The sequence below is a fragment of the Procambarus clarkii genome, chromosome 82, assembly GCF_040958095.1.
Source record: "Procambarus clarkii isolate CNS0578487 chromosome 82, FALCON_Pclarkii_2.0, whole genome shotgun sequence".
In the NCBI taxonomy this organism is placed as follows: domain Eukaryota; kingdom Metazoa; phylum Arthropoda; class Malacostraca; order Decapoda; family Cambaridae; genus Procambarus; species Procambarus clarkii.
Window position 1 is genome coordinate 279,686 of NC_091231.1, and position 22,212 is coordinate 301,897.

At 45.2% G+C, this 22,212-nt stretch overlaps 1 protein-coding gene across 1 annotated transcript; it reads right to left on the bottom strand.

The window, feature by feature from the left end:
* Positions 1–7,933: 7,933 nt before the first annotated feature.
* LOC123764188 (dynein intermediate chain 2, ciliary-like) lies at positions 7,934–18,307 on the bottom strand. The gene is made up of 12 exons (XM_069315714.1): positions 18,302–18,307; positions 17,636–17,846; positions 16,445–16,599; positions 15,905–16,168; positions 15,627–15,801; positions 14,597–14,779; positions 13,996–14,117; positions 10,934–11,062; positions 10,203–10,377; positions 9,860–10,088; positions 8,613–8,846; positions 7,934–8,279 (listed from the first exon to the last, which is right to left on the bottom strand). The coding sequence occupies exons 1-12, from the start codon at positions 18,305–18,307 to the stop codon at positions 8,132–8,134; spliced, it is 2,031 nt and encodes a 676-aa protein (XP_069171815.1). The 3' UTR covers positions 7,934–8,131.
* Between the last annotated feature and the right edge of the window lie 3,905 nt (positions 18,308–22,212).

Here is a 22,212-nt window from a genome sequence, read left to right on the forward strand (position 1 = left end):
AGTTAGTCCTTTCAATTACTCGGTCGCCTGGAGTAGCAACGCAAGGAAGAGTGTGTGAGTACGAGGACTGCAATAAGTTTCAGAAAAGACGCAATGTGAAGACTATACGAGCGAGGAGACAAGGATCACCCGTCACGAGGCAGACAACGTCATCGACCACATTAAGGTAGATAAAATTTCACTCCCGTTCTAAGGAAGAGCCTATTATTATTGAACTGATTTATATATTCCACGCGTGAATATATATATATATATATATATATATATATATATATATATATATATATATATATATATATATATATATATATATATATATATATATATATATATATATATATATATATATATATATATATATATATATATATATATATATATATATATAGAAGGAAGTACCACCTCTAGCTGGAAGAAGGGGGACCCATAGCCTCGGAGGAAACCACGCATAACGCATTAGAGGGAATGTTTAGATCCCCTCCAATACAGTTTCTGTGTGCTTTTCTCCTACCACCCCCTTCCTTTTTTATTTTTTGTGCTTTATTGTGCATTTGATGGTTACAAGATATACATGGGTTGATACAAAAATAATAATGCAAAAAGGTGCTTAAAGGTTATGGATCTCTTGAAAAACACAACAATGGGAAACATTGATGAATGTCACAGACGGGTTCGATCATTGTTGCAAGTCAAACACTTCTTCGAATTCCTCTGAAGTTGGACTAGTGCCCAAGACGCAACAGGCATTTCCCCTCTGAATCGCAACACTGAGGCGCTGGAACAAGAAACTTTTTGCTCTCTGGTCTTTTGTAGCGCTGATCAATTTGTCCCCCAATTCCTTCAGGAACTTCAATGCACATTTTCCCCACGAACCGAGGGTCTCCGAGCCGATCGGAACAAAGCTGTAGCAGTAGCTGTATATATATATATATATATATATATATATATATATATATATATATATATATATATATATGTCGTACCTAGTAGCCAGAACTCACTTCTCAGCCTACTATTCAAGGCCCGATTTGCCTAATAAGCCAAGTTTTCCTGAATTAATATATTTACTATAATTTTTTTCTTATGAAATGATAAAGCTACCCTTTTTACTATGTATGAGGTCAATTTTTTTTATTGGAGTTAAAATTAACGTAGATATATGACCGAACCTAACCAACCCTACCTAACCTAACCTAACCTATATATATAGGTAAGGTTAGGTTAGGTAGCCAAAAAAAGCTAGGTTAGGTTAGGTTAGGTAGGTTAGGTAGACGAAAAAACATTAATTCATGAAAACTTGGCTTATTAGGCAAATCGGGCCTTGCATAGTAGGCTGAGAAGTGAGTTCTGGCTACTAGGTACGACATATATATATATATATATATATATATATATATATATATATATATATATATATATATATATATATATATATATATATATATATGTATGGAACTGTGTAACGTAATTATGTTTTGCTAGCATTTCACAGTTATCCTGGCTTTGAGTTAATATATTATTTATTTTTGTCAATTGCCTGAACGTCTGTCAGTGTGTCCAGGGGGGTGAGGTGTTGCCTGAGCGTGAAACTACTCTCGCAGCAAGGCCAATGACGCGAGGCAAGGCCAGGGTATCTTTATTTGGTAAGATATGAGTAGGGATACATAGCCTAGCCCCACAGGTATTTGGCGGCTAAAGGAGACCCAAATTGGCGACCTTGTTTGTGGTTTAGCTTCCCCATTCCTCACGGGGGAGGCCGTAATTAGTGGTTCCTCTGTGATTGTGACTAGGCTCCCTCTTGTGGCCTCGGTGCCAAAAAAAGGGGGAAACGTACATCACAATATACATTTGAGAAACAGGATACACCTCTCGGTGTATACACCTCTCGGTGTATATCCCTGTTTTGGTGGAGGGTGGTGGAAGGAGCCTGGACTTACCCGGTGCTGTGTCGTCAAGAACGAGGTGGAGGTGTTGACCTGGTCCAGACTCCCCCAGGAAGGTCAACAGTGCCGTCATCGCCTGCTGGGTCCCCTGCTCACTCAGTGTTCTTGTCAGGAGTCGTGGAGGACAACAATATGTAGTGTAAGTTGTGGAAAGTATTGTGTAAAGCATTTGCAACAGATGTTTATATACCAACACGACCATCAGGTTAGCATGTTTTTTGCACTTAACTTAGCAGTGTTACTGAACACACCGCCTTAAGAACAGTAAATTCAACCAAAACAGGTAATTTCCCAGTGGTATTAACAATTCCGTCCTTGAATGAAACACTATTAACAAATTACTTTCTTTACAAATTCTTATTACCTAATTGTAGCAAATTCTGCCGACTGAAGTATATACTAACATGATCCATGTCCACCTACACACACCTACACTAGTTCCCGTAACACTATCTCACTACATTAGGGCACATCAGCATAATACACACAAGAAACTGGATATTTTAAACATAGATCTCAGACACAGTGCCTTGCTTACATGGGGGTCAATCTACAAATTGGAATGCAGCATGGTATGTTGGGGAAAGCACTGCCCTGTATACAAGAGTTCCTATCATAGAAAATAAAAAATGTAGTTGGAAAGAGAAGAGAGGTAAGGTTGAGGACAAATAAGAATTGGAGTCCCACCAAAGGGATGTATTGTGATCAGTTCTTATCTCATATTCGTGAAAGTTCTGGGGAGAGGTAATATGTGGTGTGTATCTCAGGAACAGGACTGCAGTAGATACTGCTAATAATATACACCAACATTCTGGGAAAAGCAGCTGGTTCTCGGTTGTCAAATGGGTGTGAGTAGTATGCTTACCCCGGTAGATCGTCAGAGGGGCGTGGGTGGTACCCCAGGTGGTTCAAGACGACTCTCACCACGGGCGATTGGCGGCTACCTTTCGTCTGCTCGGCTGCCGTTACACGGAAAAAGATATAAGCACTACTTGTATGCCAGACATCATGCAGACACGTGTGGAGAGGCAGAACAAATTCGATTATCCTTAGTAATTATGGTTTAGTTAGACTGGAGGAAATTAAGATGGGTGTTTATACATATGAATTTAATATCGGAAGTTGTGTGTAAGAAACAACTTACTGAATAGAGGCATCAAGGAGACGAGAATGATAGCCATGATCCGCATGTGGCTGGCAGCCTACAACCGCTCCACACAGCCTAGTGCTCCCTGCTGTCTCGCTCACCTGACCCACACCTCACACCTACATCAATTATTATCTATGGTCATTTACGTCCGTAAGTAAAAGAGGTACATACAAAACACATATACATTATATAACTAAATACTCACGTTAATGGTTATTTTGACAGGACCGCATCCGTAATTTAGGATGCGGATCAGCCGGGCATAAAAAAGGTAAACCAGTTTACATTCTTTTGCAATTTACTCCCAAGAACGTGTTTGGATACACAACGTCGAGCGGGAACTATTCATTAGGCAGATTACCGCAGTTGTCTATAAATATTCAATGTAAAGCCTATCACATTGGTAATAATTAGGACAAAAGCCTAGCCAATGAGTATATGAGATTTTACAGTTTATATCCATCAATACAATTACATAAAATTACAGGACAGTACTTCCCTTCCCCACATTCATTTCCTTCTCGCAATCGCGGAGCCCCTGGGAATGAGTGCACCCATCCGAGGCTAAGACTGCAATACATTGTCTATCGATATATCCTAGACAACGGTTAGACTGTGTCCATCCATGCGCTTACCCATTTAGTTACTGGCTAGACCAAACTGTGTTTAACCTGACTGGTCGAGCGCGTCACTTTAGTGCACACGGGGAATAATTTAAATTAAAGTTTCCGTATAGCTGAACGCATTTTTCTACATCCTCTGTAAGGACACGAAGGCACCATTTCCAGAGCATCGTATATCGTCCCCCGTCCGTCGTTACTACCGTCCCCTCTGTTGTGGGTACCTGTAGAGCATTTCAGCTCCGTTTACCATGTTGTTGTAACACATTTCATTGTGCGCCAGACCTAAGAAAATTGCCCCTACTCGCTTCTGTGTGGACCTGGATGCAAATGCATTGGTTGATTGTGTTCGTGTAGCCAAATACTTAGACAAAAGATACCTGTTTGTTTTGATGATTGAGGATGAGGCAGTTACCTGTGATGAAGCTGAGGAGCAAGTGAGCTCATGATCTCTTCCTCTCTGGCACTCACCTCCCCCCGACCTCCCTCCCCACCCCATTCTAACTCCCCCGTGAGTAAGCGAGCTGCCTTACCGAGTTTACCATCACTCTGACACGCCCCCCTCCCCCTAATGGGTGTACCATAGCCCTCCCCACCTGAAACATCAATAAAGACGTTCTATCAACTCTCCTCTTATCTTGGCTTGTACATCTCTTAAGGCTCCAGGTAGGGCACGGTCCCCCCAACACTGGTGTCCAAGGTTTCAACACCCTGCGTGATGTTCCGTTTCCCGGGGTCCTGCTGGCAACCAATATCAGAATTTCCTTTGATTTATGAACATGACAAGAAACATATAGTGGTAATTTTACGATTTCTTGATCTATTGTCAAATATTTTTACGTATTAACATTTAGTCACATCTGAGGCTATGTCTCACCCGAGGTTGTCTTATCTGAGGTTAGTCTCATCAGAGGTTAGTCTCATCTGAGGTTAGTCTCATCTGAGGTTAGTCTCATCTGAGGGTAGTCTCACCTGAGGTTAGTCTCACCTGAGGTTAATCTCATCTGAGGGTAGTCTCACTTTATGTTAATTCCACTTGAAGTTAATTTCAACACAAACACAGCATTTAGATTTTCAGCTTCAAGATATCAATTCGGCTCAAAGAATTTGATGCGGAAGATCCTGAAAACGCGGATGTAGGTGTCCCTGGTGTGTGGTGTATGGTTCCCCTGGTGTATGGTGTAGGTGTCCGTGATGTATGGTGTCCCTGGTGCATGGTGTAGGTGTCCCTAGTGTATGGTTTAAGTGTCCCTGGTGTAGGTGTCTGGTGAAGAGGAAAATCACAAACGCCTGGATGACCTCTCGTCCTGGTCAATCCATATATCTTAGCAAGGAGCTAGGTTACAGTGTTTGACTTTGTCTCTGTCCTCAGCCTAGTAGACTACTGCTCCATGGAGCCCCAACCGTGGCTCTAAATACTCTGTTTCCTCTCTTCTGTAACACACTGGGTCAAGGCCTTAAAACATTTTGACGCAAATGGAAATAAAACATTATATATGAATTATAATTTATATTTACATAATTTATTAATTGTATCGTATATACTGACTGGATAATCACATAAAATAATTATGTTTAATAAATAATAATGTAAAGATTTGATATTTTTTCCATTACATATTGTAAAATGGTGCGAATTGCACAAAATTTACAATGAATAAAAGAATGTAATACTGTATTTGGGCAAAAATATGTTTATTTGTTTGGATATGATTGAGTTTCCTTGCACAGGTGCTCAATAGCTGGTATATTTTTTGTAAGTTGCAAGTGATGATCATCTTTATTTCTATATTTGTATTTCTATATTTATATTTCTTTATTTCTATATTTCTATATTTGTGTCTTCCTTCCGTATAAATAAAATTTTAGCTCGTTATGGTGTTGAAAACCTGAGATTTTTCAAAGCACGATTGGAATCCAGAATTTCATAATATCCACTTGTTAAAATTTAGTTCGAAATATCAGTTCATTTAGAATATCAGTAATTTGTCTAATTGATTTTAATTCTTTAAATTCTTCTGATTTTAATTTCCATACATTTCCAGATGCAACAATAAATATTTTGTGTAAAGAAGTGGAAGATTTTATCTTTAATATCCAGTTTGAGTCTGACACGTCTAGAGTCATTCTCGTGTTGTTTCTCTCTCTCTCTCTCTCTCTCTCTCTCTCTCTCTCTCTCTCTCTCTCTCTCTCTCTCTCTCTCTCTCTCTCTCTCTCTCTCTCTCTCTCTCTCCTCTTCTCTCTCTCTCTCTCTCTCTCTCTCTCTCTCTCTCTCTCTCTCTCTCTCTCTCTCTCTCTCTCTCTCTCTCTCTCTCTCTCTCTCTCTCTCTCTCTCTCTCTCTTCTCTCTCTTCTCTCTCTTCTCTCTCTTCTCTCTCTTCTCTCTCTTCTCTCTCTTCTCTCTCTCTCTCTCTCTCTCTCTTCTCTCTCTTCTCTCTCTCTCTCTCTCTCTCTCTCTCTCTCTCTCTCTCTCTCTCTCTCATAGTTAAGAAACCCCAGCACCACGTGTCGTTACGGTCTGAAAAATGACTACAATCTGAGTCACAATATTACTCCCATTATTATTATTATTATTATTTTCGACATGACCATTATCACTACAGTCATTAACAACATAACCATTACTACCCTTGTTATTGTCACCATTACTACTATCTACTACCAATACTACCAATATTGCCAGCACTCACTATTATTATCTTCATTACCTTCATTACCTTCACCACTTTGGCCATAATTACCACAATCACTTTTCCCTCCATTATTTTTATAACCATTCGCGTAATGTTTATCTGCGTCAAAACTGTCGCCGAGAGAGAGGACACAAATTGTATCATTCTTAATTCCGGACAAGTTAACCGAGCACGAGATTATCGTTTAATGGCAGATGTAAACTGTATTTGAGTGTTCTCAAGCATGTTTTACCCTGTCGTAGCTCAGTCGATTAAGGCAGTGTCTGGGATGCTCCCGGACGCAGGTTCGAATCCTCGTCCCGGGCCTCGTGGATTTGTTCATGTTACGGTAGTGTTTTGTGAGGCTGTGTGGTGACATCAACGGTGTCGGTGATGTGGTGACACACGGTGACATCAACACTGTACAGTGCTGCACAGACATCAACACTGTACAGTGCTGCACAGACATCAACACTGTTCAGTGTGGTTTAATTAATGGTCATCGTCCCCGTAGTAGAGCAAGAGGCGACACTATGATATATTTAGGTGGCCGCTCGATGTGTCTTGGAGAATTTCATTGAACAAAATGTAAGAGGTGTTGATGTGTGTGTGTGTGTGTGTGTATTTAGTATTTGTATTTCTTAGTTGTGCCTGCTGGATCGAACTGTTAGCTCTTGGACCCCGTATTTTAACCGTTGGTTTTCAAATGTAATGACTCCCGCCCAAATATCTATTTCATATATACTACATATATTTCTCTAGCACACACACACACACATCCTCAAGATTTCTGCCCGAAACGCTGCGCGTACTAGTGGCTTTACAAGACTGTAATTACCATATTATGTATCCTCACATTCCCAATGTACCTTTTAGTATATGCATAAATAAATAAATAAATAAATAAATAAATAAATAAATAAATAAATAAATAAATAAATGCAGCCTGTAGCAGATATCTAACTCCCAGGTACCTACAGTATTTACTGCTAGGTGAACAGGAGCATTAAGTGAAAACTGACCATTTTTACTGCCTTGGCCTGGATTCGAACCGAGGCCTGTAGGGTTACTACCCCTGAGCGCTGTTCGCTCGGCCGCGAGGACCTGTGTGTGTCTTTAGGATTGTGATTCAGCATAAGAAAAGGCCGCTTCCTCCATCTTCTATATTTATCTTCGTTATCCTTGTGTGACTTTGAAGATGATAACCAATTTGCGTGAACATGTGAGGGGTACTCTGCATTTAGTAATATGTAAAAACTAACATGATATTCGTTATGTAAACTCGACTTAAGTTATATGTCATTAAAACTTAAAACAAGCCATTCGTCATTAACTTGATATGATGAACCTTCATCAAAACTCAACACAAGGTATACAACATCCAACTCAACACAAAGTAGTCTTCATTAAACCTAACGCCAAATAAACACTCAATTAATAAAATAAGCTCCCATAAATGCTGCAGGATCAGTATACCTCGTTAATGGGTACCTATAGTGCAGTATATTCCCAGATAATGGGGTAAATGGTGGAGGAGTGTAGCGATTGATGAAGATTAAGCCACCCAAAAGGTGGCACGGGCATGAATAGCCCGTAAGTGGAGGCCCTTTTGAGCCATTACCAGTATCAATAGATGATACTGGAGATCTGTGGAGATGCGACTGCACCCTGCGTGACGGGAGATGTCTCCCGTGGAGAGTGTAGCGGCCCCTTAATGGAGCATATAAACGATAAACATCCGAGAAGCCTATGGGCGAGGTGGAGCATGTGGACCCCTGGTGGTGGCTATGATGCTGTCCAAGAGGTGTACTTGCGCTTCCCTCGGGGTCTGCTCCCCGCTCGTCCTGTGAACTCTCCTCAGGTTGGGCGACAACTTGAGCGTCAGCAGGTACCCTCTGCCGAAGAATACACTTCTTTACCTGTGTATACATGTGTATTTTTTGTTTTTATTGTTGTATATATATATATGTATGACTGTCATAATCTCTATGTATTTATCTAGTAGTTACGCGTTCTTTGGCTCACATGGTTCTCGGAACCTATATTAATTACTACACTACATCCCATCTACCACCAAAACCCACCTCTCCCCGCCCGTCGGGACCCACCTCTCCCCGCCCGTCGGGACCCACCTCTCCCCGCCCGTCGGGACCCACCTCTCCCCGCCCGTCGGGACCCACCTCTCCCCGCCCGTCGGGACCCACCTCTCCCCGCCCGTCGGGACCCACCTCTCCCCGCCCACTACAATGATGTGGTGGAAGGGACTGAAGGCGACGCAGGAGAGTGCTGAACGACGCCTCTGAAGAACACTCTGGACACAGGCAGGGCGACACCTGCGCACGAAAAGGTCATACACATGGACACGCCCTTCGTCCGTCACCCCGACGACGACGGTGCTGCTGGAGGAGGACCAGGCCAGGCCGGTCACAGGAGCTCCCAAGTCCAGGACTATGAGAGGAGACCTGAGACAAAGAATGTTGCTGTGAGAGACTAAGCCACCGTAGTCACAACCCGCGGAGACTCTTCTTTCTCAACAGTTCTTGCCTAACAGATACTTCAGAACTAAACTCTATCTCCTGGATCCCGCCTTTCCAGCTATCGGTTGTCTAATGCAATGACTCCTGGCCATTTACTGTCTCCCCAAATCTGATCGTAAAAGTACGTTCCACTTTCTTACTGCCCTTACACGAAAGAAGTGTTTCCTCATATACCTGTGTGTTTACTAGTTGTGTTTTTGCGGGGGTTGAGCTTTGCTCTTTCGGCCCGCCTCTCAACTGTCAATCAACTGTTTACTAACTACTTTTTTTTTTCCCCACACCACACACACACACACACCCCAGGAAGCAGCCCGTGACAGCTGACTAACTCCCAGGTACCTATTTACTGCTAGGTAACAGGGGCACATAGGGTGAAAGAAACTTTGCCCATTTGTTTCTGCCTCGTGCGGGAATCGAACCCGCGCCACAGAATTACGAGTCCTGCGCGCTATCCACCAGGCTACGAGGCCCCTCAAAAGGCCCCTGTGTGTGTAACTTCCCGTGATTTAGCAGACTGTTGTGGTTTGTATCCCTGGGTAAAGTCAATAGTTGGTCAATGGGGACCTCGATAAGCCAATCAGGATTCTTATCTTCGACAACAGGAAACCATTATTTAATCATTATAATTGCAGTAATAATACTAGCAACCAATCATATAACGAAACAATGGCATTAAATTTATTGGTTTAATAAGCAACTTACTTCAGCTGAATCATACATGTCCGTATGTATGATTGTACTTCGATGTATGGACAGGTCGAAGTAGATCTGCCAATTAACATTATTACATATATTGTTTTGAGCGAGAATACATTCAGATAACTGTAATCAATACATTTTCAGAGGAACTTGGGAAGATCTGCGGAGTAGTGGACTACTTTTTTGTTCATATCATTTCGCGTTTACAAGCGAAATTGTTATACAAGCTGGAGGCTTACGTGTGGTACTGGAGCCAGATCTTGATCATCCAGTCCAGAGAGCAAGTGGCGAACACTCGGTGGTGGAAGGTGTTCCAGGCGACTGCTCTGACGGGGGCGGTGTGGGCGGGGTACTGGGTGAGGTGGTGCAGGGTGGTGGTTGTGTTCAGCTGGAGGACCACCCCCGTGTCCACGCCCACCAGCACCACGCTGCCCTCTCGCGGGTTGACCGCTAGGCAGGTGGCGGTGCCTGTCGGGGAGTCAAGGATGAGTGGCACACGCCCGCCACTGGGTTACATATACACCATGTGTGAATACAAAAGACAAGATTGTCAAATTTGACAGCTGTCACGGCGCTGCTGACCGCGGAGAGTGGCGGTGGTGAAGTGCCTGGAGCGGTGTGGAGGACAGTGGTAGAAGTCGAGTATGTCTGTATGGTCGAGGGTCGACGGTCGCACCGCCCACTCCGACACTCGACCGTCCGCTGACGCAGAGTAGAAGTAAGGCATCCGTCCGGCCTCGGCCGGCCCCCATCTCACCTGTGGACACGTTTTTAGTGGCTTCACTAGCAGTTGTATGATTTACGGGGCTATTCATGCCCGTGCCACCTCTTGGGTGGCTTAATCTTCATCAATCAATCAGTTGTATGATAGAGCAGTTAATTATGATACATTTGCTATGTATATAGTATGGGGTCAGTCAATTAAAGCCCCATAATAAGGAACGTGTCAATGAACGACACGTTCAACTCTCGTAGACCAGAGTATACAAACCGTCAAAGAATGTGTAGTGACTTTTGTTATTGTAATGGTTTAAATGAGCGTGGTGCGACAATCATAAAAGAATTGGATTAAGTCTACGAGAGGCATGGTATAATGAGGTACAGCTGATTGATTGATAAAGATTAAGCCACCCATGAGGTGGCACGGGCATGAATAGCCCGTAAGTGGTGGCCCTTTTGAGCCATTACCAGTATCAAGAGATACTGTGGATTGCACCCTGCGTGACGGGAGAAGTCTCCCCCGGAGGTACAGCTGAGACCCAGGATTAATTAACAGTACGAGGAGAGAGGAAATGGTATATAATGAGACGTACCTGAGAGACGGGAAGGAGGTGCTTGCCGTCAGTAGCGACTGAGGTGAGGACCTGGGGAGCTTGAGACAGACGCCCATCAATATACATGACAGTTCCATCAACAAGGCCACTCGCCAGCACACACTCCCGCTGTGGGGGAATCAGTGTTTTGATTAACATAGGAACAACCGGATTAATGCGACTACGCTAGACTACGTGAAGGTCTGCACAGTTTGTGTCAAAAGCTGGCCCCATCTCTCAGGATAATCAAAGCCTGCACTGGTAAACTGTAGATGTATTATGAGAATATCCTCAAGAACACGAGAGTACATCACGCTACGCACTTGGCACATGATACCAACGCCCTGTACAGTTTAGTAGTGAAATTTAGCTTTGAAAAAGAAATTAAGTTCGTGATTACTTAGCGCGACTTAGGACAAGACTTGAGTTTAACAGAGTTTATGTTCTACACATTGGAGTTAATGATAGTAATGGAACTTTCCATTCATATTGCGCAATACTTCCTGATGAACAGCTCCATCCACTTAGACAAGTCGGTACACGACGGCCTCATTTCTTGCAGGTTCGATGTTCGATCCCCGATGATCCAATTTGTTGGGCACCTTTCCTTCATTTCGTCCTCATTTCATAGCTCTCAGTCCAGTGGTTACCAACCGGTTGGTCCATGAAAATTCTATTTAGTTTTACATTCCAAGTTACTGAAATTATGAGAAATGTGTTCCGGTATCAAGTTCATACTATACAGTCCTGAAGAGAGGACGTTCAAACACTGGAGCTCCCCTACAATGTACAGCATGTCACATCTCCCTAACATTTAACATATATTGAAAATGCAGGCGATGAGTCACAATAACGTGGCTAAAGTATGTTGACCAGACCACACACTAGTAGGTGAAGGGACGACGACGTTTCGGTCCGTCCTGGACCATTCTCAAGTCGATTATGAATGGTCCAGGACGGACCGAAACGTCGTCGTCCCTTCACCTTCTAGTGTGTGGTCGGGTCAATATATTGAAAATGTTTATTAGAAGGTCCACAGGTGGATGGTAATAAGAAATAAAAGATGGGGAAACACTGTGTTAGTCTGTCCTCGAATCATAATCAAGGATCCCAAGTTCAAAATAATTTGGACATTTTCCTTTCCCCTGATGCCTCTGTCCACCTAGCAGTCAATAGGTACCGGGGAGTTAAGCAACTGTTGTGGGCTGCATCCTGGGGAATATTAATAAGCCAAACAGGCTTCCTGCCCACGTCCATGGAGTGATAAAACTACCCCTTCCAAGTGCTAAATAGACTTATAGTTTCAGACTTTCTATAATTTCTTCACCCAACTTTACCTTCCTGGCGTGGCATGGGGAACACCCACCGTGAAAAGCTCTCGCCATAGAGAACACTCACAGAGAAGAACACTCACCGTGTGGAACACTCACCGTGTGGAACACTCACTGTGTGGAACACTCACAGAGAAGAACACTTACAGAGAAGAACACTCACCGTGTGGAACACTCACAGAGAAGAACACTCACCGTGTGGAACACTTACAGAGAAGAACACTCACCGTGTGGAACACTCACAGAGAAGAACACTCACTGTGTGGAACACTTACAGAGAAGAACACTCACCGTGTGGAACACTCACAGAGAAGAACACTCACCGTGTGGAACACTTACAGAGAAGAACACTCACCGTGTGGAACACTCACAGAGAAGAACACTCACCGTGTGGAACACTTACAGAGAAGAACACTCACCGTGTGGAACACTCACAGAGAAGAACACTCACCGTGTGGAACACTCACAGAGAAGAACACTCACCGTGTGGAACACTTACAGAGAAGAACACTCACCGTGAAGAACACTCACTGCGTGGAACACTTACAGAGAAGAACACTCACCGTGAAGAACACTCACAGAGAAGAACACTCACAGAGAAGAACACTCACCGTGTGGAACACTTACAGAGAAGAACACTCACCGTGTGGAACACTCACAGAGATGAACACTCACCGTGTGGAACACTTACAGAGAAGAACACTCACCGTGAAGAACACTCACAGAGAAGAACACTCACAGAGAAGAACACTCACCGTGAAGAACACTCACTGTGTGGAACACTTACAGAGAAGAACACTCACCGTGAAGAACACTCACTGTGTGGAACACTTACAGAGAAGAACACTCACCGTGAAGAACACTCACAGAGAAGAACACTCACAGAGAAGAACACTCACCGTGTGGAACACTTACAGAGAAGAACACTCACCGTGTGGAACACTCACAGAGATGAACACTCACCGTGTGGAACACTTACAGAGAAGAACACTCACCGTGAAGAACACTCACAGAGAAGAACACTCACAGAGAAGAACACTCACCGTGAAGAACACTCACTGTGTGGAACACTTACAGAGAAGAACACTCACCGTGAAGAACACTCACAGAGAAGAACACTCACCGTGTGGAACACTCACAGAGAAGAACACTCACCGTGTGGAACACTCACAGAGAAGAACACTCACTGTGTGGAACACTTACAGAGAAGAACACTCACCGTGAAGAACACTCACAGAGAAGAACACTCACTGTGTGGAACACTCACAGAGAAGAACACTCACCGTGTGGAACACTCACAGAGAAGAACACTCACTGTGTGGAACACTCACAGAGAAGAACACTCACCGTGTGGAACACTCACAGAGAAGAACACTCACCGTGTGGAACACTCACAGAGAAGAACACTCACCGTGTGGAACACTCACAGAGAAGAACACTCACCGTGTGGAACACTCACAGAGAAGAACATTCACCGTGTGGAACACTCACAGAGAAGAACACTCACCGTGTGGAACACTCACAGAGAAGAACACTCACCGTGTGGAACACTCACAGAGAAGAACACTCACCGTGTGGAACACTCATAGAGAAGAACACTCACCGTGTGGAACACTCACAGAGAAGAACACTCACCGTGTGTAACACTCACAGAGAAGAACACTCACCGTGTGGAACACTCACAGAGAAGAACACTCACCGTGTGGAACACTCACAGAGAAGAACACTCACCGTGGGGTGGAAGTGAACAGAGGTGACGTTGGTGGGTGTATGGATGACCCGCTCAGGGAAGACCGGGTTCTTGAGGGTGTACACACACACCACACCTGCCTCGCCATCTACACCTTCCCTCCCTGCAACACCAGGAACACCGTGTCACACACCTACACCAGGGGGGGGGGCATGCTTGCGATACCAGTCATACAGGCAAACTTAATACGTTACTCCATCCCGTCCTCCTAATAGAGCGTCGCATCTTGAAGCATACTCTACGTAAAGCCAACAGTCGTCGTACTAGAAAATGGTGGCTGTTCGCGAAATTGACATACTGTCTCCCATTTCTGTTTTGGGTCATATGAAATTGACATACTGTCCCCCATTTCTGTTTTGGGTCATATGAAATTGACATACTGTCCCCCATTTCTGTTTTGGGTCATATGAAATTGACATACTGTCCCCCATTTCTGTTTTGGGTCATGTGGTAGGTTAGGTTAGGGCACTTTAGTACCACAGTTTCTTGCCGTTGGGAAACTTTTAGGAGAACGGGCTGCTCAACCCGGCCACAGGGCTAGGTTTTCCCCCTCTACTGTTATCTGTCCTCATCAATAACTACCAATCTCTGGCCGCTCCTCACCGTTGGTGTAGGCGGCGACAAAGAGGTCTGGGTAGGCAGGGCTCCAGCAGACATCAGCGACGGTGAGAGTGCGAGCCTTGTGGTAGTTGAACCTCCAGAGCGGCAGGAGGGAGCCCTCCACGGAGCGGTAGTCGTCGCTCCAGTCCTCCCAGTACTGGAAGTCTGAACAAAAACGTAAACAAAGAGCGTTCATCAACCGATTTGAAAACCTAACTAACCCTACCCGACCTAACCTAGCCCAACCGAACAGAGCCTAACCTAATCTAGCGATATATATATATATATATAATGGTTTGACAAGTAGAAAATGAGCTGTGTCGAAACGCGTGTGTACATTTGACCATTCTCTTCCCGCCTGCGCGCACCAGCCTACACACACATCTCGGGTGTTGACTTTGACTATACCTGATCGTCACAAATTATTAAGCTCATTAATGTGTCTATGGATCTTATAAATTGAAAGTTGAATGTGTGAAATAAAAGTAATGTATACATACTGTATATATGTTTCATACATGCTGTATACACGCTATATATATTTGCTAGTAAGAACAAATGACAGTGGGAGAGAAAAAGAGCAAGAACAGATGACAGGAAGAGCAAGACAGTGGAAGAACAAGCAAGTAAGAACAGGTGAACACATTTGGAAGCATTCCATGGCACGGAAGAAGACAGTTGAACAGATGAAACAAGAAAGTCAGCACCGTGTTTAGAACATGTGCTGACTGACCTAAACACCCGAGCAGTAGTTGACCGCTGTATGCTGACATGCGCTGGATGACTTCTGCAGCCTACCATGTAATGGCTAACCAACCGTCTTGCAAACGCTTCCTCTATCGCCCACGAGGTGAATATGGAGTGCATAATAAACGTAAACTCGAGCCACGTGGTGGTTGACCGCTACAGTACCAGCAGCGTGCCCACACGCTACTAGTACTGTAGAGGGGTAGGGGGCAGGGCTGACCAACTGCCCCTGAGTGAAACACAAGGCGCAGTAGGCGAGGGTCACCTTGGATAACGTCGTGGTAAATGTTCTGGCTGATCATGCGCTCGATGACTTTGACCAGAGGCAAGATGGTGGCCAGACTTCCCTCCCGCCTGGCCCGGGTAGTCAGCTGCGGGCTGGCCGACCCCACTCTGCGCCCCGCTGGACCAGCCTCACTCTGCAACACCACCACCGCTGCCTTGTGTATGTTGCAGGAAGGAATAATGTTTGTTAATGGGGGTGAATGATCTTTAATTTCTCTTCACTGCTGCCACCACTGACCTCAGCTCTGTGAGACTCACCTGCTTGCCGCCATCTTTGTTGTCTTTCTTGTGCGGGAAGAGCTTCTGTTGTTTCCTGGAGGCCGCCAGCGCCTGCTGGTGAAGGCGGTAAGCGTCATGAACGTTTGAGAACCCGACGGTGGCTCCGAAGGTGGTGCTCGGACGTGGCTCCGTCTGTATGCCCACCTCCTGTAGCAGGGATGAGAGGCATTTGGACATATGTTGCACTACGCTCCCTACACACACGTACAGTTCAGTACCTCGGCACATATGCTCAGTGTTCACCTGACCTTAGAAACCTATTTACTTCAGGAACTTACTATTAGTTTCCATTAGGAATAAACTTCATTTAATGCTAAGTTACAGTCATGTTGGTGGATAAGTCGTGAATAGTAGATTAGAGCCTTCACATAGTCGGTTGACTGGATTGACGGATATCTACGTTCTTCTCCTCCCCCTCCCCCTCCCTTCCATTCTGCTCCTCACTTTGCGCCATCCTTCAGCTTCAATCACCCCGCTCTTCAACACCCACTAACTTCACCCACTCCTCCCCAGCATTACCGCAGTGTGTGGCCGCAGGGTCTGTGAGACACGCTCGCTGAAGTTGAAGGGGTTGGCCTGATGGTCCAGGAGTGCCAGTTGCTGGGGTGATATGAGCCCTCCGTACAGGTCTTCCAGCTCCTGCAGGATGGTAGCATCTTGCTCCTGGGGCGGCGCTGTACCCCGTGGGGGGACACGGAGAGAGTTAGTGGGAGGTCATGGACCGTTGTTGGGGTCATTGTTGGGGTCATCAGCTGAGGTTAGAAATTAAATGATAGAAACGTTAAGTGGATACAGTGCAAGGATTTCGGGTATTTTATCTTTAGTAATAAAATAGGTTGCCATGTCATACAACGTGAGTTTAGATTTATCTCCAAATGGCTCAATTTTACTACAATCCAAGATATGTTGTTTGAGTGTGTCTCTGTCTTTGTCCACACGCTTTACACTTTACTTCATCTAGATCTCTATACAAGCCGAACTGTCAGAGATATTTGTATCCAAGTCTTATTCTAGTTGTGACAACGTCTGTTAGTCTACTGACTTTGTTACTTACTCATACACATGTTTTACTTCACACATTTCATTGTGATGAACAGTGGACCTGCTAATTCCAGTTTTCACTGTTCTACTTTCTTCAAATTCATCCAGGAGTTCTCGTCTAATGACACTTTTAAGGGACCTATTTGATAACTCAAGATTCCGTTCAATACTGTCTTTATTTCCTGCAACCTTAGCAAGGGCGTCAACTTTGTCATGTTCCTGCAGGCCAATGTGACAAGGAGTCCACAACATTTTTATATTTACCCATTGCTAAGTATGGTTATATATCTATGTCTGGCTTCTGAGACAAGCACGTTGTTACTTGATTGCAAACTGTTTATTGCTCGTAGTGAGGGAAGGGAGTCAGAGATAATTAAGCTGCCTATTTCAGTGCTGTCAATAATTTAGTATTACCAGTATTGCTTCCAACTCACTAATTACTTATATTCCTTTGAATTGTGCTGCCATCGGGCTGCTGATGAGCATGAACAGCACTTCCTGTAGCTGAATTGAATGATCCGTCAGTGTATATATGGTGTGTGTGATGCTGTTTTTAGTTTGCATATTGTGAATGTATTCTATGGTGTTTAATTTAGCAGCAAGCTAAGAATGAGGGTCGTTTGTGATTAGTTTCTTTGTGGGGTTCAGGTTGATGAGTGATAACATTACCGAGGGTGTGGGTGGCAGTGTGGTGGCTGTGGTGAAGGCGGTCCCCCACGGACGTGATCCTGGACGGTAGGGTCAGCAGGTGGATGAGACAGTCTCCTCCACGCACCGGTTCGTAGCGTCCTATCATGTGGTTGACCCGCACCTCCCTCCGTGGGCGGGCGCTGCTGGTGCTCAGTGGGATCCTCACCTCGGGCTCCTCCGTCACCAGCAACTTTAACAGACACACAAACTTCCCTTTACTAAGAGATCTGTGTTTTTTTTCTCTGATTATCTAACAATATATTTTGCCACACTAGCATAATTATCAGGGGAAGCGCATAGCGCATACCTGATGTCCGTCCGCGAGTCTGGATAGACGGAGTCATCTCTGATGCTCCCAACATTTAATTCATCAATAGTAAAGTGTGTCAAAACAGGCCTAGGATATATTCTTTTGTATATTAGTCAACGTCCAATTATCAATAAAATAAACCAATATATCGTTTCAAAAAACGTTGGATAAGGGTCTGTTGTTGTGTTGATTTAGGGGCGACGACGATCGTGGGATCGGATGCGCCCCGGGTAAGGGTCTCACTACCTCCATTACATTCATCAAAACATTGAAACCTGTTGGCAACACAATTCCTCGGTGTAGGTATTAACAGTGTAAGTAACAATGTAAAGTACTTGCATCGTAAGCTCAAAGAAAGATTTATTCCCATGAAATCACTTAGTGGTAGGAATTTTGATATCAATATCAAATACGCGAGACTACAGTGTCTGATGTGTATCAGATCCTTATGATTACACTGACGGCTCACTCCAGTCGTCAACAAGATACACTGAAGCATCTTGTAGATTGCTTCAGCATCTTGTAGATTGCTTGGTAGTGGGCAGCTTAGGACGCAGTGTTGCGGGAGTGGGCAGCTTAGGACGCAGTGTTGTGGTAGTGGGCAGCTTAGGACGCAGTGTTGCGGTAGTGGGCAGCTTAGGACGCAGTGTTGCGGTAGTGAGCAGCTTAGGACGCAGTGTTGCGGTAGTGAGCAGCTTAGGACGCAGTGTTGCGGTAGTGAGCAGCTTAGGACGCAGTGTTGCGGTAGTGAGCAGCTTAGGACGCAGTGTTGTGGTAGTGAGCAGCTTAGGACGCAGTGTTGCGGTAGTGAGCAGCTTAGGACGCAGTGTTGCGGTAGTGGGCAGCTTAGGACGCAGTGTTGCGGTAGTGGGCAGCTTAGGACGCAGTGTTGCGGTAGTGAGCAGCTTAGGACGCAGTGTTGTGGTAGTGAGCAGCTTAGGACGCAGTGTTGCGGTAGTGGGCAGCTTAGGACGCAGTGTTGCGGTAGTGAGCAGCTTAGGACGCAGTGTTGCGGTAGTGAGCAGCTTAGGACGCAGTGTTGTGGTAGTGAGCAGCTTAGGACGCAGTGTTGCGGTAGTGAGCAGCTTAGGACGCAGTGTTGCGGTAGTGGGCAGCTTAGGACGCAGTGTTGCGGTAGTGAGCAGCTTAGGACGCAGTGTTGCGGTAGTGAGCAGCTTAGGACGCAGTGTTGCGGTAGTGAGCAGCTTAGGACGCAGTGTTGCGGTAGTGGGCAGCTTAGGACGCAGTGTTGCGGTAGTGAGCAGCTTAGGACGCAGTGTTGTGGTAGTGAGCAGCTTAGGACGCAGTGTTGCGGTAGTGAGCAGCTTAGGACGCAGTGTTGCGGTAGTGGGCAGCTTAGGACGCAGTGTTGCGGTAGTGAGCAGCTTAGGACGCAGTGTTGCGGTAGTGAGCAGCTTAGGACGCAGTGTTGCGGTAGTGGGCAGCTTAGGACGCAGTGTTGCGGTAGTGGGCAGCTTAGGACGCAGTGTTGCGGTAGTGAGCAGCTTAGGACGCAGTGTTGCGGTAGTGAGCAGCTTAGGACGCAGTGTTGCGGTAGTGAGCGGGTGTGACATCCAGCTGCTGGCCTCCAACATGTCACCTCCCTGGCTCCATAAAGTACACACAAGACGGAGGTCAAACGCCATACCAGGTTCCACACATATAATTTTCGGATTTAACAGTGAATTCGCATAATGTTTTGATTTAGAGATGCTAAAAGAGGTACACCACCGCTGGCCACGCTGTGGTTGGAAGGTGTAATAATAGGCCATTAATTATGAGGTAAGAATGTGGGGAATGCGAGAGCTTGAGACACACGCACCGCGTGGACCATTCTTCTGATGGTACCTCACTGCACGGTGACGGTGATCTGGTATTACCCTACAACCCGTTCTCGCACTTTCTTTAAGTCAATATTGACTTATTAAATACGTGCATATGTGACATACTAATTTATTGTGAATATTTTAGTTTACATTGAAAAGCTTCATAGAAAACACCGACCTTACCTAACCTTCTTAGTATGTTAAGATAAGCATCTTATTGCTTCGTAATTACAATTATTACTTAACCTATTATAGGTATAGAAAGCGCGAGAATGGGTTGTACCCTAGCTATATTGGTCTAGCAGTACTGAAGGGGGGACTGAACTTCAGCTCTTGGGTCCCGCCTCTCGACTGGCGAGAGGCGGGAACCTCTTTTTCAATCGACTGGCGTACAGATTCCTGAGCTCTTTATGGTTCCGTCATATCTACAATTAATTCATGTATCGATGGCACCTTCACCTTACACCTGATGTAGTTACCTTATCTTACTCTACTTCGGTCTATTGATTCACTTTTATGACAGAAGAAGTTATCGCGTGTGTGTGGGGTCGTACCTAGTTTACACCTGCCTCCACGTGCTCACGCCTCTTTTATTTCCAGTAATCTGCCTGTCAACCCTCTCGGTTACCCTGAGTATTTTTAGTGTGATCTTATTTCCTTTGTAAGAAGGAAATGTCCTTTATGTCCTTTCTTAACATAAGAACTTTCTTAACTTATGTCCTTTGTAAGTTTATCCTTTAGTTATTTTTCCACTGAAGGGAGAATTTATTGAACAGTGACCATTATCCTATGAGGGAACATGCCGCCATACCCGCGTGTTCAACACCCCTCAACTGGAAGAACACTCGGGAGGTTGTTCATCCCGCGAGTAAACATACCGCCATTCCAGCATGTTCAGCAAACAGAATAGGAGAGACCCTGGTGCTGTTGTGTAATTATTCCTGTGATTAATCAGAGGTCTTAGATATGAAGTACTGAACAGTGGCCTTCAGTCCCCCAGGCAGCTGGCACAGGTGCTCGGTTACTTCCACACATCCCAACATGAGAGGCAGTACCCTGGAAACACAAACCGTAATTGACCCTATTTTCCGCTTGTTACAACTTGTAATAAAGTTGTTACATCTTGGCTTAACGTGTTTATGACGTATTAGAACGTTGTTACAACTTGCTATATTGGTTGTTATAACTGGTTAGGTGGTGTTAAAACTTCTTCGAACGTTGTAGCAACGTCGTAGTTTCGGTGTGTGTTTGGCGGGATACACAGGAACTTGATCATCTTCTCTGGTCAACATGATCACAACTCTTAATATTACTGACTGTCCCTCTGTTTTCTGCGTGTGTGTTCTTCCAAGGCTTGGAAGAACACTGTTCTTCCCAACAGTATAGCTGAGGACTCAACAGTGTAGCTTAGGACCCAACAGTATAGCTGAGGAACCAACAGTATAGTTGAGTACCCAACAGTGTAGCTGAGGACCCAACAGTATAGCTCAGGACCCAACAGTATAGCTCAGGACCCAACAGTGTAGCTGAGGACCCAACAGTGTAGCTGAGGACCCAACAGTGTAGCTGAGGACCCAACAGTGTAGCTTAGGACCCAACAGTATAGCTGAGGACCCAACAGTGTAGCTTAGGACCCAACAGTATAGCTGAGGACCCAACAGTATAGCTGAGGACCCAACAGTGTAGCTGAGGACCCAACAGTATAGCTGAGGACCCAACAGTGTAGCGGAGGACCCAACAGTATAGCTGAGGACTCAACAGTGTAGCTGAGGACCCAACAGTATAGCTGAGGACCCAACAGTATAGCTGAGGGCCCAACAGTGTAGCTGAGGACCCAACAGTGTAGCTGAGGACCCAACAGTGTAGCTGAGGACCCAACAGTGTAGCTGAGGACCCAACAGTGTAGCTGAGGATCCAACAGTGTAGCTGAGGGCCCAACAGTGTAGCTGAGGACCCAACAGTGTAGTTGAGGACCCAACAGTATAGCTGAGGACCCAACAGTGTAGCTGAGGACCCAACAGTGTAGCTGAGGACCCAACATTGTAGCTGAGGACCCAACAGTGTAGCTGAGGACCCAACAGTGTAGCTGAGGACCCAACAGTATAGCTGAGGACCCAACAGTATAGCTGAGGACCCAACAGTGTAGCTGAGGACCCAACAGTATAGCTGAGGACCCAACAGTATAGCTGAGGACCCAACAGTGTAGCGGAGGACCCAACAGTATAGCTGAGGGCCCAACAGTGTAGTTGAGGACCCAACATTGTAGCTGAGGACCCAACAGTGTAGTTGAGGACCCAACAGTGTAGCTGAGGACCCAACAGTGTAGCTGATGACCCAACAGTGTAGCTGAGGGCCCAACAGTGTAGCTGAGGGCCCAACAGTGTAGCTGAGGACCCAACAGTGTAGCTGAGGACCCAACA